This window comes from Haliotis asinina, chromosome 6 (genome assembly GCF_037392515.1).
Source record: "Haliotis asinina isolate JCU_RB_2024 chromosome 6, JCU_Hal_asi_v2, whole genome shotgun sequence".
NCBI lineage: Eukaryota > Metazoa > Mollusca > Gastropoda > Lepetellida > Haliotidae > Haliotis > Haliotis asinina.
Window position 1 is genome coordinate 53,665,172 of NC_090285.1, and position 16,140 is coordinate 53,681,311.

The 16,140-nt window shown below is 37.9% G+C and overlaps 2 protein-coding genes across 2 annotated transcripts; one reads left to right on the top strand and one right to left on the bottom strand.

The window, feature by feature from the left end:
* Positions 1-3,143: 3,143 nt before the first annotated feature.
* On the top strand, positions 3,144-11,804 carry LOC137287954 (brain-specific homeobox protein homolog). Its single transcript, XM_067820321.1, has 7 exons — positions 3,144-3,162; positions 3,948-3,998; positions 6,029-6,105; positions 6,390-6,479; positions 7,196-7,472; positions 9,698-9,882; positions 11,535-11,804. Exons 1-7 carry the CDS (start codon positions 3,144-3,146, stop codon positions 11,802-11,804), a joined length of 969 nt encoding a protein of 322 aa, XP_067676422.1.
* A 3,677-nt stretch (positions 11,805-15,481) lies between these two features.
* Positions 15,482-15,910, bottom strand: LOC137287955 (circumsporozoite protein-like). Its single transcript, XM_067820322.1, has one exon. It carries the CDS (start codon positions 15,908-15,910, stop codon positions 15,482-15,484), a length of 429 nt encoding a protein of 142 aa, XP_067676423.1.
* Between the last annotated feature and the right edge of the window lie 230 nt (positions 15,911-16,140).

The following is a 16,140-nucleotide window of genomic DNA, read 5'->3' on the forward strand; positions in this document are numbered from 1 at the left end:
CAGAAGAAAAAATATTTTACATTGCATTTGAGCGTCACACCCTTTATAATAGTGCACGGCCATCACTGACCCATGAGATACTAAATACACACAGGACATGTTGTACATAAAAGTAATACATTAAAAGATTAATACTCTAAAATATAATAAAAGATACATAAAATACAGTACGAACCAGTGAGATGACGATAATAGTAAGAAGCTCATTTATGGACATTGCTATAAGAAAACACCTTGAAAACCGTTACGGCTATGGATTGCTTATGGCATATCACAAACATTACCATAGACACTATACACGTGCGAGGAATTCTGTTATTTGTTTGCTATTACTTTTTGTAAAGAACAAATGGTTCTCAATATTTTATGCATAAAAGGTTTTACTGTCTAATGTGTGTTTTGAAACCTGCGTTAAAATGTTATAAAATATTCGTTCAAAATATTCGTGCCCATGTCTATGTTGACTTGTATAAATATTGTGCTGGCCTTGCATGAAATGTTTGAAGGTCAGTAGTATATTGTAAAAATATCATAATATTAGAAATATTATACTGCACTAATGGTTTCGAAAAGAGTCATTGCTCACTATAGCCGAGTAGCAAAGTCATACAAAATAATGAGCAAGTTTTTGTCGGTATAATTCAGAACCACATAAAAAAGGAAAAAAATACCGTGCGTATTTATAAAAAAATCAAAGGATCCATTATATTTCCCAAAACACTCAGATATTTTAATCCAATCAATAATCCAAATGTACGATCGAACAGCCGTGATTTCCAGACAAGCGTTTTCCTGTCCGTCAATCTAACTGCGATCAAGGTAGGTGTGAAGGGCTGCTTGACGCGTTAATTGTTCCGCCCCGCTGATAAATGACCGTCCAGCTACTGTTTTATAAGCATGGTGGACACGACACTGACCATTTCCTCATTGACTGGTCAGTGGCTTGGGGGTACAGACGTGTAAATGTTGTAACACAGATTTGTTATCATTAGCCAAGGATTGTAGCAGTATATAGTGCGGATATTGTCCCTCTCTGCATAACATAACATCACCGAGAGGAATGGTGTACGTGGATTCTAACGTTTACCCAGAATATCAGGTAAATATATCATGTGCATGTGATATCATTATATATCAATCCATTCAAACCTTTAATCAATAAATAACTTGTGAAATGTTGGCAATTAATAATCAGAGATGGTTGCACATTAACGTCACCGACAGCAATGGTGTTATGTAAATTCTAACGTTTACCCAGAATATCAGGTTAATACATCATACAAATGTGATGTCATATATCAATTCACCCAAGTTTTTAATCCATTTACAATGTGTAAATTGTTGGCAATTTAGTATCGGAGTTCACTGCACGTTAAGATCATTGACAGGAATTATGTATATACGTGGATTCTAACGTTTACCCAGAACATCAGGTAAATATATCATGTATATGTGATATCATTGTATATCAATTTACGAAATCTTTAATCAATTTACAATGTGCAAAATGGCGGTAATTAACGATTGGAGATCTTTGCACGTTAAAATCACCGACATATATCCTGGTATATGCGAATTCCAACGTTTAAACAGAATATCAGGTCAATGTACCGTGTATATCTGATATCATTACATATCAATCTATCGAAGTCTTTAATCAATTTACAATGTGTAAATCCTTGGTAATTAACGATCGGAGGTCACTTAATGACAGTTCCCAATGCATGTATTGTCTCACGTGTTGTTTTACCTGGCATACAGCTGGCTATTCCTTAGCATGCCCTGATGGAGTAAACAAATTATGAATATACTTATTAATGTCATATATTCTAAATGTATGTATACGACAATATATCGAGGTTTAAATTCAAAGGGTATTAGTAATTTTGTCATATTCGCATTATTTTTAGTATAGATGAAAAAGTAAGACAAGCTTCCGATTAAACCGGTCACTCTTTAATCGAACCTTTTTGCATACATTATCCGTTACTGTTATTCAACCTATTAAACTACTGTCATGACGAAACAAGTGAGGATATTCTTGTGATTCCACTTTGGCCAATTCATCGTGTCTATTTTCTATATCAGTGAATCAAAATAATGTTTTTCATTAATCTAATTTGACTCAAAAAATGTAAAAAGTGTTGCTTTAGTAATCTTCATTGTGATGACAAATTAAAGTTTACAAAACGAAAATTCGCATTTCACTGATTTTCGTCCATAACGCCTGCCACTGTGTGTCCAAAATAGACTAGAACAGCCTTTTTCTGTTCACATTCACTGTTCTAGAGCTCATCTCAAACACTCCATTTTCAGTGTATAACTTCTTATTAACTTTCCTAATAAACGTAACGAGTGTTAAAAAGAACGCGATCTATACAAATAACAAGACAACGACAGTTCTATATTCATGTCCGCTTGTTAGCAGGCATGGGGAATATCGATCGAGTTGTACTGAAAACGTCTTTATTACACCCAAAGGCTAACGAAATATTTCCAATCACTAGATAGTTTTTGATATTCATACATTATTTCAAAAACACATTGGTGTTCATTATGTAATTCCTTACTTTTGAATAATTTTGCACAGCATGTGTCCACATTTCGTTAAAAAAACGCAACAAGGAAGCGAAATAGATGCCAAATCTGAGATCTATATTTGAGAAACAAACAGTTCATGCTGAATGCATGTAAACTAAGAATAGTTAATACCATTTACATTAAAGAACTTTTATTTGTTCTTGAATAAATAATTCACTGAAGCATTGTAATAATTGTTCTGGCATATTCCATACGGGTATTTTTTATCTCAGCCCGTCACACATGGCATTGTCAATATTCCTGATACGTGCAACATGATGTTTAAGCTGTTTCGCTTCGCAATTACAATGTTCATTACACGCATGTAAATCTAATGGATTTTAAAAGGGAGAGTTTCACAAATTACTCGAAAACGTCAAGTCCTTTCATCACGATAAATAGTTGAAATAGTTGTGAAGAGATATTTTAATTTTACAGCAAATCCCTGTAATTTTTGTACATTAGCACTTTCCCACATGCCGCCTCAGATCTTAGCTTAACTGTGACGTAAAAACGCCGCCATTTCTCAACGTCATTTCACCACGGTAACATTCAATGGTGTCATGGCCGAGAGTGGTGGAGGTTCGTAACATGCCGTGGTTGTTATTCACGAAAAGGTGTGATTTATGTTGCAAATCTCACCTAACTTTAGCCTCAATCAGCAGCTATTGCCGTCATTACCAGGCTAAAAGGATCGGCGATGTTTTTTCGCTGTTTGACCAGGGAGTGATATTTTCTGCTTTGTCGAAGACGTCGCTTTTACAAACTACATCATCTTGGCCCGCTTATTACACGAGATTTGGCGTTCAGATCTAAATACTTTGATGTGTTTTTTCTTGTAGGTAATTACTACAATTATCAGTCATTATGCACGATTCCGAGGCTAGCCGTCAGGAATCATTAAATAGTCAGGTTGAAATAGCCTCAGAACGAGGCTCAAATAGCGGGATAATAGGGCACCTTTACGTTGTTAAAATGGATGCGCAATCCCACCCCAGTCCTTAGCATCCGGCACCAAACATCCATTAAAAAGGTGATTGGCGGAAGAATCAGGTCTCCTTTGGACTGGGGTTGATGCGCCTGACGTCGCTAGTGGGAAGCAAAGATGACCAATGACGTAAATAGCTTGGAAATAGACCAATTACAGCTATTAGACCTCTGATTTTATTTAATTTCCAGGGCTGAAGAGGAAAGAGCGAAATGTGGCGAGGCATATCCCATCGCGGGATGCATTTAGTTATTGCAAAGGGCCTTATTAACTTATTTCCTGCTTCAACTCAGAATATGCACGACGTTTTGTGGCAATTTTTGTCGCATTACTGAACAGCATTTTATCCGGTTTGAGGGTATTTGCTTATTGTTGGCAGCCAACATTTCTACTGCCTTCCAGGCTCCACCATTTGCTATGGTTGTGACGGGTAATTTGTCAAATGGACGGCATTTTTGTGGGGTTTATATGCCTGCTAGCAGAGAAGAGAAGGAGGGGCAGAAATAAGGGGGAGGAGCGGGAAGTAGAATCGGGGGGTAATCATAAGGTAATCCTCCTAAATATCACATAATTGTACTTTGATGATAAACCATGCGCAGGGGTCTTTTCTTTGCTGGATAAAGACTTATTGATTTTCATTGTAAACTTTCTGATGCTAAATGCCAATAATCGCTCTAGTGATGGGCGTAGCTGGACTAATAACAAAATAACAGTTCTTTCATTTCGTATTTTAATGATAAGTGAGAATTAACTGTTCAAAAATGCAGAAAATTAATAGTTAGACGATCTTTGAAGAACCTTGATCGTAAAAATTATCAATTTAGCCATGCAAAAAAGTAGATTTTGAGATGCGTCAAACTGAGCGAACTTTTGTCTCCCATCGACAAAACGATACCATGTTCGCAAATAGTACATAGACAGAAAGGTACATGTACACGGTCTGTAGCGATCATACAACGTAATTCAGCTTAGCCCTTAATTTAAAAGGATTAACATGCATATTGATAATCCAACATTAATTTTCGGACCCAATATATTTCAATGTTCAGCATAAATATAACAGTTTCAAGGTTCTTAAGCCATAGGATCATGGCAAAAGCAAAATGTCTCCATCAGCCAAAGAGCCCTGTTGACAGCATCAGTTACAAGATGAGGAGTATACAATAGGGGATCTCTGATGTATGTTCTGTAACGACGCGGACTATGCAATTAGGTTGTAACCGAAGAAGCTAACAAGTTACTGATATGCATAACCATTGATTCAGTATTCAGAAGTACCCATACCTTGGAAAAGGGTTACAATTGATGACTACAAAATCTCCGCTTTGCAGTTGGAGTTTGCCTAATGAAGAAGAAGTCTTATAAGAAACGGCCGTGCAGCAACAAAGGGCTCCTTCATTTAGGCTTTGATTGGGGGAAAAGGAATCAAATTCACAAGCGTTCATTAAATTACAGTCTCATCCGTTTTGCTAAGTAAAGAATTCACACCACGCATCGTCATTAGGTCCAAATTAGCTAGTGATTTCTCTAACTGGCCTCCGAGGTGATCGAGGCTGACGGGTAATGCTCACTGTTCACATTGCTAATGCGTTTCGGTCAAAAATCAGACGAACAGGGCAAAAAAGTCCCCCTCGAGACGAGCAGAGCGTTCGTCCAAGTAGCGTGGCAAGTGGGGTTGTTTATAGTGGTAATTGGCATAATAGTCGGGTGATCGTGGCGTCTTGGCTTGGCGTTGGGTGTGAGGAATATCATACACGGAACTTCCACGCTGCAATGGGGGATGGTTAAAGCCAGTTAGTCCATGAAATCACGACGTCTAATTCTATAATTGATTCAATCATTTCGTGCTTCCTGGCTGCCGAATTTGACGAATTACCGAACGGCGGGAGATGGAGTGTCGTGAATCTTAATGCTGCACAAAAGGCAATCTTTGAGTCGCATCCAGTCAAATCTCGTAATAACATTTGCGATAAAAATCACCAAACCGGTGGACAACTACCCAATGCATGTTTAACAGGTCTGTTGGCTTCTGTTCAATAGACTGGCTTGTAGAATATGGAATGGTTTGAGAAGTGTCGTGTATTCAAGCCACAGCCTCAGCCTTCAGCCTTACATAATGTTATCAATTATACACATTTGAATGGCGAAGGGTCTATCTTGACAAGCATGCAACGTTCTCATGACAAAACAAAGTTCCAACCATATCGGGGCAAGCAATAGTTAAGGACTGATCCTAACGTTTCATGTTACTACTTTTAATATGGGTACTTTATATATTGGTTGTGGCCTCGGCGGGTGTAGAAGGGGTGGGGCAAGGGGATTGGGGTGTCTGTGAAACAACACTCTACTCGTCCCTATATTTCAGGTATAACTACATTCGTTTATGATTCAAAGTTCTTCTAAAAAACCACACAAATTCGATTTTTCTGTGTGTAAGAATAATAATAATACTGTATTCAGATGCTGTTAAAGTCGAGACATCTGCTAATCCTAAGACAGCAGATGTATGTTTTAATAAGGATAAGATGATCATCAAGGTGAATAAAACTGAAAACCACTTTAACATTTCATTTAAACAGACAGTTCCGTCATCTGATGATAAATAGACGACACCGTGTTGTTTACAACACAAGTTTCCTTCTATAAGCGGCATTTAGAACATGGTATGATTAAGGTGAAGACATTTTGTGAACAGACGATAAGAAGTAATCAATCCATAAAATTTGTTCCCCCTTTAAACACAGGTGTTTACATGAAAAACGTTTTCATTGACTTCACCTTGGATGAAAGATCACTTAATGGTTTTGAGATATGTTCCTAGTTTGGCCATCTCACCCACAGAACTCGAGTCACCGAGCGCTTCCAGGCGAAAGTGGCAGCATTCACTTGCCCCAACCGCTACTCGCGCTATGTTAATTAGGCAACGACAAATCACAGTAATTTGGGCGAATTAGTCCAAAGGATTTTCGTGCGGAAGTATAAACCAAATTACCACTTGGGGTGACGGCGAATAGGCATCGGCGGACTGATACAATCTCACATTCGATTGTTTGGCTAACACTTTTAAAGCTATCTGGGGAGGTTGAATGGTATTCTCCCGAGAAGGCACGTGGGTCGCACACACGAGGTAATCTGGGAAGGGATAGGAGATGTTTGTGAGCTGGGGGAGAGATGCTAGTTTTTATTTGAATCTGACAGAGATGTATCACTTGTGACTTAACTTGTAAAGAATACCCATTTACTTATGTATTTTTAATTTACTATTTTAAAACTGTTGCTTTGAAGTTCTTCAATTCCAGTTTCCTTACCGATGTTTTTGAAGTACTTTAGCTTAGAAACACTAATATTTGATTCGTTCTACTTAATATTCTTCCAAGTTCGTTTCACAAGAAAGGTATTTAGATGAATTACTTGTTTATATTTATTTCCTGTTACGACTGGTTTAAACGTATTCAAAAGCATTTTGAAATGTTTTAAAACACTTAACAACCTTGTAATAGATTTTTTTGTTTGTCTTTGTTTTGAAAATAATAAAAAAGTGTCATGTCATACAGAAATAAGTTTACGTAGGTGTAAAAAATGTCGAAAATAGGATTCCCGATATTGATGAAATTGTTTTTTTTCCAGCAAAACGCGTCAGGTGTGGGTATGACAATGTCTTCTTTCACGGAGCCTCACACAAGCAGATCAACCTCCTTCTTCATCGACGACATTCTCCTCAACAAACCTAAACAACTACCTCGCGACTTCACAGCGGTGGCGGGATTGCGGTCAGCGTTCCCTGAGTATGGGTATGCGTGTCTACCCGGGACCCCCGCCTTCTACACCCACCCGTTCCTTGCCCACGGGGCAGGGCTTATCCCCAAGCACCCAGACCACCCAGCCTTTCTCATCCCGACTTCCAGTAAGTACTGTTATTAAATATTCCTTTACAAGATGGTTAAATCCGTTATAGACACAGTGGTGTTGCGTAGTTTTACTCTGAAACCTATACTTTGGTATATGTTTTAAAAATCAAAGCAAAACGTTTTTAAAAAGATATTTCGTTTCGCTATTCATTTTACTTAGTAATGAATATGATTTTTTATACTTTGTCGGCATAATAGGGTATAGAAACAAAAAACGACAAATGTGAACACTGATTAAGAAAATATTTTTTTTCACTCTCAAATAAAATGATGCTTCTAACGACGTGTATGCGCTGTATAACAGGAAATAATGCAACTAACATACAGGACATATAAATAAATAACACATACACATTTATGACACTGTTATCTTGACTTGGACTCCCGGGAAGGCAGACAAAGTAATAGTTGAAGAAGTCAGTTTATTTCAAATGGAAATAAAAAAAAATCATTTACTCCAAGGAAAGAAGCATTTCCATAAAATTTACTGTATAAGTTCAGATCAATACATTCCGTGATTTGGTCGTCAGTCAGAACGGATGGAGGGAGTACCTCGCAGCAAGAGTGTGCAGATAATGCTGCACTATTTCTAGTTCAAATAATATGTGGAGAGTAAGTGTCACCGAAGTAACATTTTTTATAACAAATCATGAAAGTCAGCTTACAGCCAGCCTGATGTTTCACCGATTATCAGTTTTGGCTGAACAACTTACCTGTGAATATTCATATCTGAATACAACTATATTTTCTAATTCTGTTAAAAATGTTGCGACCATAAGAATATACCAGGTGTGTACTTCAAATAAATAAATAAATAAATAAATAAATAAATAAATAAATAAATAAATAAATAAATAAATAAATAAATATCATTCAGTCATTGCATGTAGTGATTACAAAATGGACAAAGTCTAAACAAATTCCTGCAGTACCATATTCTATTATACACGTGTCAATCAATAAATATTACCCAAGAAATTTCTAATAATAATTTATCAACTTTTATCAGCTGATAAAGCCAGTGACGGGATCACATGAAGTACCTGGCATAAGGCGGTTACATCAAACAACAATTATTAGGCCATGATGTACTAACAAAAGACAGGTAGCGCACGCACTTTGAACTCAGCCTAATTGGCAGAGAATTACCTGTGCAACGTGTTGGCTTTATTAGACCCGCGTCATGTAAAGTGCAATTAACGTGGCTGAACGGTGACCAAAACGTAATCATTTAGCGGGCGCCCGCGTTGCATTATGGGAAATCATGTTCAGCACTGATCCCGTTAATTTGAACTGAAGCCTCACTGATCCTTTTGTATAAGATGTCAAAGAGATTGGTATCAAAATCTCAGTGTACTATTCAGATATGAGAAAATAAATATTGAAATTTGATCTTCAAGGATGGATCTGTCTGTGTTCCGAAGTTGTTATAGGATTGATGACGTTCTGGGATTATATTCTTGACATTCCTTGAATATATACCGTTTCTGATTTGAGGTTGTAAGAGCCATATCTTGCCGTGTTGTCATTGCCAATATTAGTAGAGATTACTACAGATACTGAATGTTGTAATACAAGTAGGGAGATATCCGTGTTGAGAAACTGTTTTTTGAACAATGAAAACAACAATAACGACAATCACCACTACAATTACAAAAAAAAAAAAAAATAAATACAAACAAAATAGGAACATTTGTAAATGTGTTAGGAAAATATTTTGGATCCAGTTTTGTAAAGGTACAGCTGAATATTAATTTAAGCAGCCTAGTGTCAACGTTACCTTTGAAACACACATTAATTAACGACAAAATGGACCAATATGCAGTTCATACTCGGGGTGGTGCATTTTACATAGACTACTAATATACCACGATTTCTTTTCGTTTCTTCTCTTAACAGTTTATGATCCCAAATTACAAGAGACAGTATTTCCGTTTCACACCCTACACCAATTCCAATACTTACACTGAAAATAAGCACACGTCGATTGAATAAATCCTTCTGTTTAATAAAATCTCAATTCTAAACGCACATGTTACGTCAGTTACGATACATACTCCACTCGTGGTCGGTATGGTAGTAAGTTTAATGTGAATAATCAAATGTGAATAATCATCCATGTGAATAATGAAAGTGAAAATCAGAGCGATTATCCATGTACCAACATCACACAGCAAAAATGCTAAATACAAACTTAAATTGTCTCCCTTCTTTTTTGTAGGTCTCCCGTTAACCCCGCTCTTCCAACACGACAGCCCAGGAAAACACTGTCGCCGGAGGAAGGCCCGTACTGTGTTCAGCGACCAGCAGTTGAATGGATTAGAGAAAAGGTTCGAAGCCCAACGATATCTATCGACTCCCGAAAGAATGGAACTGGCTTCTCAACTTAGTCTGTCAGAGACACAGGTAGGAAGACACCCCATTCTTCATCCCGTTCTTCATCTTCCTTCACAATGCATTTGTGTAGGAATGTATAGATTTATGCTGCATAGGAAGTCGTATTGAAACGATGAAGACTATGCAAAATGATATTTGTTGCTTCGTTCTGAGCAAATATGTACGCCATATTCACGAAACGAAACTTCTCCATGTGTATAAAAAGACAGAGAAGTGGGCACAAGACGTATGTACAGTTACAAAAAAACCTATAGAAAGTATAGCCTTGCTCTTTAACGAAAATCGTTTATGTCATTGATGGAAATGTTTGAAAGATTGATTCATAAACTTTAAAATCCGTTTCTTTTTCACAACCCCAAACATTAAAATGCACATATTTTTCTCTACCATATATTTAGGAAACATATAAATTTTGTTCCTGTTTTTTAAAATCGCATGTTTGCAATAAAACTTTAGTCACGGGAAAGGGCCAAGACGAACGCTATGCCAAGAAAAAAAGTTAGTTTGACTGAATGCGTAATTCAGAGGCCGAAGGTTCTTCCTGAAACAATCTACATCAGCATAAAATCCTCTGAAGTGAATGTGCATTTTATGGCTCTAATTTACATGAAAATTCAACTGATATTAAAAATATAATTATTTCAAGTGACATTCATCAAACTAGTCCTCAAGCCACATGCGAAATTTGAACTGTCCAATTAAGCTAATTTATAGCAAAGAAATATCTATCGTGTCTCGAAAGAAAATATTGGTTATCGCATCATTTAATCTAAAACATATTGTCAGCCGCTCAAATTAGATAATATAATGTTTTGCTAATCCCGACTTATCGCTTAATGTATCCGGCGCCGGATATTCAGCCAAAGTGAAGCATATCTCAATCCCTCTTAATGAGTTAAGAAGCAGCTTACGAATGTTTCGAGAGCTCTTATAGCAGCAATTACACAGTTCCGATAGCGTAACGATACGATCATACTTACGCCTCGCTCGGTGGAGCTCAAGGAGTCATTAGATGGTGAAGATTGCTTGAAGAAGGCAAAGCGATAATTGGATAGCAACATAGTTGATATTTGAGTAGCTTCAAAGTCACATGGATAGCCGGATTAACCAATAAAGACGCCGACGTAAACATTGATGTGAATGTATCGCATCGTGTGAAGATAAGGGGTGAAGCAGATTGTAGGGGTGTGAAATGAATTGCTCTGTACATGATAAGATCCTCTGTTATGTAGAATATATGTGTAAAGTTAGCATGAGTTCGTAAGAACTATCTTGGTTCCTGGAAGGTAACGGTACCAGGACCATTATCTGTATTTAAAAATACTTTAAAGACGACAAATGTCTTGTCTTTTTTTGACTCAGTATAAAGGAACTTTTATTTATAAATACAACACTTTCGTGTTATAGGAATGTGTGTTTTGAATTGCACTCTTCCGCCCTCTATTTACATTAGAAATGATTTCATGGGTGTTTGTTTTGTCAAGGTTTGTGTACTAATCGAATCTAGCCTGTTTGAATTGGCAAATGCTCTGATTGTGGAACTGCCTTGCCATATATTTTGTTAACCTTATTCCAGATGTGCCGTTATGTTCAATTTGAATCCTATGAATGCATTTCGACTTGTATTATTTTTTTTTAAAATGTCGTTTATTTAATTTCAGGTTAAGACGTGGTTTCAGAATCGAAGAATGAAACAAAAGAAATTGCAACGTAAAACACAAGACGACAATGACCCCTCTAACACAAGCGACAAAAACAATCACTCTGACAGCCATTCTGACATAGGCGATGACCGATCAGACAGCGGCCATATTGAAAGTGATACACCTGTTACTAGTTACAAGGACTGCGCATGCTCAGAAAACGAAGACACCGAAGAAATAAATGTCGTGGATACAGATATTGAACATCCTTCAACATCGGCGTCATAATATATCAAAAGACATTTTAGGAACAGCATATGTTCAGTGCAAACGGGAGTTATCCCCCTTTGTGATATCCATAAGCAAGATGACTTGTCAACGCATTCAGGACTAACTCATGCCCTGGCTTATTTCACCACCAGCAACAAATTGATCGATTCATTGATTGATTGATCGGTTGATGATAGCAGATCGACCGACAAGTAGACATTTGTACACATTAGGAACGTTTTGCCAAGACGTGTGTTCTCTTGTTCTATTGGGATGGTATATGTGAAGGAACAGACATAAATTCAAACCAAAGAGACATTGACAGCATCGTTTGAAGAGGCAAGGATCACCATGTGAAAGACACGTTGTTTATCATTGACCAAGAGACAAACCACATCGCTATTGTGAATAATGAAATAATTTTGACTATTTTCATACGAATCTTGATGTGTTTTTTTTTCGGTCATGTACAGTGCTATGTAGAGCTTTGAAGTTGTTTCTTTTCTGTGAATAATATTTATATAAAACATATCTGGACTTTGTGCAATAGTCTGTCAATAAGGCGGATTTCCAGTATCTGTTCAATAAATGATGTTGTAATATGTGTATACCTAATTCTTTGTCATTATTGATATACCGAAACGGACAGGTTATCCATCGTGGTGGTGATGATGATGCCAAATAACACTCAGAGGACCTGTGACCATATTGATTAACTCTTTTAGGTGCACAAAACACAAACCCCACTTTTTGTTTTAAATATTTTGGGATGATCGAGTGGATAAAGCATCCTCTCGTCACGCCGAAGATCTTGGTTCGAATCCGCACTTGAGTACAACGTGTGAAGCCCATTTCTAGTGTCCATCGCTGTGATATTGCTTTCATTATTGCCAAAAGCTGGTACAACTAAACTCACTCACTTATTCTTTAAATATTTGTTTAGCGGTACTGGGGATAATGCAAACCTTGTTCAAACATATATTTTTGATAATTAATCGAAAAATGGATATAATGATTGAATGAGTTCTTTTTGCACTCTTCAATGTAATGCATATCTGTAAATCGCCATGTCTTTAATGGCATTCTTTCTAACTTCAGTAGCCGTATAAAACGGAAATGATCACATTTGACATTAACATTATCACAGATTTTTTTAAAAAAAATATTTTACATTTCCGTGACTGATGACCAGCTTTCCATGCATAGACGGTTCGGTCGTAACTTTGTGAAATTTTGCAGCGAGTTAAAAAAGCGCTTGTACATAATTTTGTTTTATCAACTTGTATTTGTCAAGCGCTGTTTATATCATAAAATGCCGGGCAAGAGGAAGTACACACCCATATTTGATGGAATGAAAACAAATGAAAAATGTTTTTTCAATGGTGACATGCTTGATAAGGGCATCACGACTGCGTCTTTAAAATATATTTTGCTGTATTGCCAGTTTCGGTACCTTTTAATGACGTATTTTGGTCAAATCCAATTTTGGAGTACATACATAGCAGCTGAGTTACAATTCTTGTCACATTTGACACAGTCGTACAATCGACTAACTGTAATGTGTCCAACTATGTATTGAACTGTACGTATCTACAGTATAGCTGTTTAAGCACCACTACCGTCAGACCATAGGGAGAAATTTCACGGTATTTAGGAAATAAGGTTTAAGTAATACCTTTAACAGACAGTGTCTGGTGGTTTGTTTGTAAGGCGCATTATTCAAGCGGATTGGAGTAACGAGATAAACTGTGGTGAGTGGTGGTCCGCGGGGCAGTGTTCTTGCTCCTATTCTTTTGTTGCCAACCGCGCGGAAAATCTGTTACCCTATTATTTCCAGTTGGCTTGTAGGTAATGGGAAAAGGTGATCGTAAATGGTTCATGTCAAATCTTGTTACGCATAATATGTTAAACTACCGTGAAGAAAATGGTTTTGTAACATGTTTCTTTCTTATATGAGCATCCCGCCTGAATTTATACACCAGAAAAGAAAATCTGATGTCTTAAATTATATGAAATACAAAAAATCCTAAACAGTTTATTATTGTTGTTTTATAACATTTTACTTATATGAGAAGTAAAGTGGATTGGACAAAAGCGTTCAAATCTTTTATATTCTTTACTGAGTCAGTTTGTACGGAGACACAATTTAATGTCACGTGAGTGTTTTATGAACCCTGGACACTTTAGCCTGTTGCTATTCCTAAATAACACGCATAAACAAATACTGAAATGCTGTTTGCCTCAACTTCCATGGCGTTTACGACTATCAACAACTTCGAAATTTTCCAACTGAATGCGCAAGCAAGTTCATCTAAGGCTAGTGAGAACAACATTTCAGTTATCATTGTATGGCAGCTCAGAGTGAGAGGGAGGGCCGAGATGAGACGGTGGATGACATTGTTGAAAATCACCAAGCTGAAGGAAGTAATCGTGGGATATGAGATACAAAGACATCAATAGCTGATCGACTGCAAATTTTTATGACAGAATCGCTTGTGTTAAATGCTCCAAAAATACAATGAAACCTCAATCCGGATTCCCTTTCTTTGGGGCGGTTTTATCTGGTATTGCCAAATGTATATAAAGGCACTACTGAATGATTAATTGATCCCTTTGAATTCATGGTACCGTCCCTTTTGACAGGGTTTCACCAACCAACTCTGGTCACAGTCGTAATTACCTGCAACCAGATGACGCGTTAAGAATGTGACACTCGCGGATGAGACAGTACTTATTCCACGGACTGAACACTTTATCTCGAGACAAACAGATGCACATGTGTTCACGTTGCGTTCGGGGAAGAGGTTCATTGTCACTTACTTTCCACGTTCAATAATAGAACTGGGGATGGCCCCGGCGTCCGCCACTCAACCAATACAATGTCCACCCTCAACCCGACAAACAGGACATTACCTCTAAATTACCCTCGCGTGACCACAAATCAAATATAGCCAGGATTTAAAACTGCGTAGCTTTAGGCTGCTCTTTGAGAGTCATTCAGCCTCTTCCAGTAATTTAACATAATTACAAGACTTTTTCCAATGAAAACATTCGAATGATAACTCTCACTGGTATAATTCGGCTATAGGTTTTAGCTGGGTGTTTGAATGATGAGGATTCTCTGAAAGCGATGCTCAGTGAAGAATGAATGTACTTTATCAAGGCTGAGGAAAAGGTTCAGGTGTCATGGGAAAGGGGCAAGATCCGTGACTGGACGCTGCGTCCAGACGTCATACTTTATTAGATTACTCTGTGATAGGAACTGATGTTCTGAAAGGATTTCGAAAGTATGATATAAGATACCGGACGGATTCTTGGGTGAAATCAGACAAATTGTGAATGCTGATGACTTTTTGACATGGTGTAGAACATAATGTGGTTAAGTATACGTTCGAAAGACTGTTCACTCTGGTGGTTTAAAATGTCATTTCAAGAATTACCCAACCATTCCGTTTCACAAGACATGGAAGGTCAGAAACAAACAACTCGTGTTCTCTTGTTAAAGGAGCATGCTGTCGCCAAGTGCAACTAGGCTTCTGGGCAAAGTGACAGATGCGGCAAGTATATATGATTCATATAGTTCTACTGTTTGTCTGCTTATTTATTTTATCACACATATGTTAAAGTTTAGTTCTGATGTCCCCAGACGTCATGTTGCGGGGATATTGCTAAATGCGGCGTAAAACCAAGCTCGATCAGTCTTGCGGTTTAGATCCTTTGTTTGTCAGCTCCAGATCAGGATTCTTGTCAGCGTCCAGTTCCAGATCAGGATTCCTGTCAGCGTCCAGTTCCAGATCAGGATTCCTGTCAGCACCCAGATCCAGATCAGGATTCCTGTCAGCACCCAGATCCAGATCAGGATTCGCTGTGTCAGCGCCCAGATCCAGATCAGGATTCCTGTCAGCACCCATATCCAGATCAGGATTCCTGTCAGCACCCAGATCCAGATCAGGATTCCTGTCAGCACCCAGATCCAGATCAGGATTCGCTGTGTCAGCACCCAGATCCAGATCAGGATTCCTGTCAGCACCCAGATCCAGATCAGGATTCCTGTCAGCACCCAGATCCAGATCAGGATTCCTGTCAGCACCCAGATCTAGATCAGGATTCCTGTCAGCACCCATATCCAGATCAGGATTCCTGTCAGCACCCAGATCCAGATCAGGATTCCTGTCAGCACCAAGATCCAGATCAGGACTCGTGTCAGGACCACACTAGATCCACCAAGGTGGCAAACGTTTATAACCTCCCATATTATTCTGAATATGACACAGCCTGAGACACCCTGACGCAGCCTGATACATCCTGACACAGCCCAATACACCCTGGCACAGCCTGATGCACGTTAACGCTG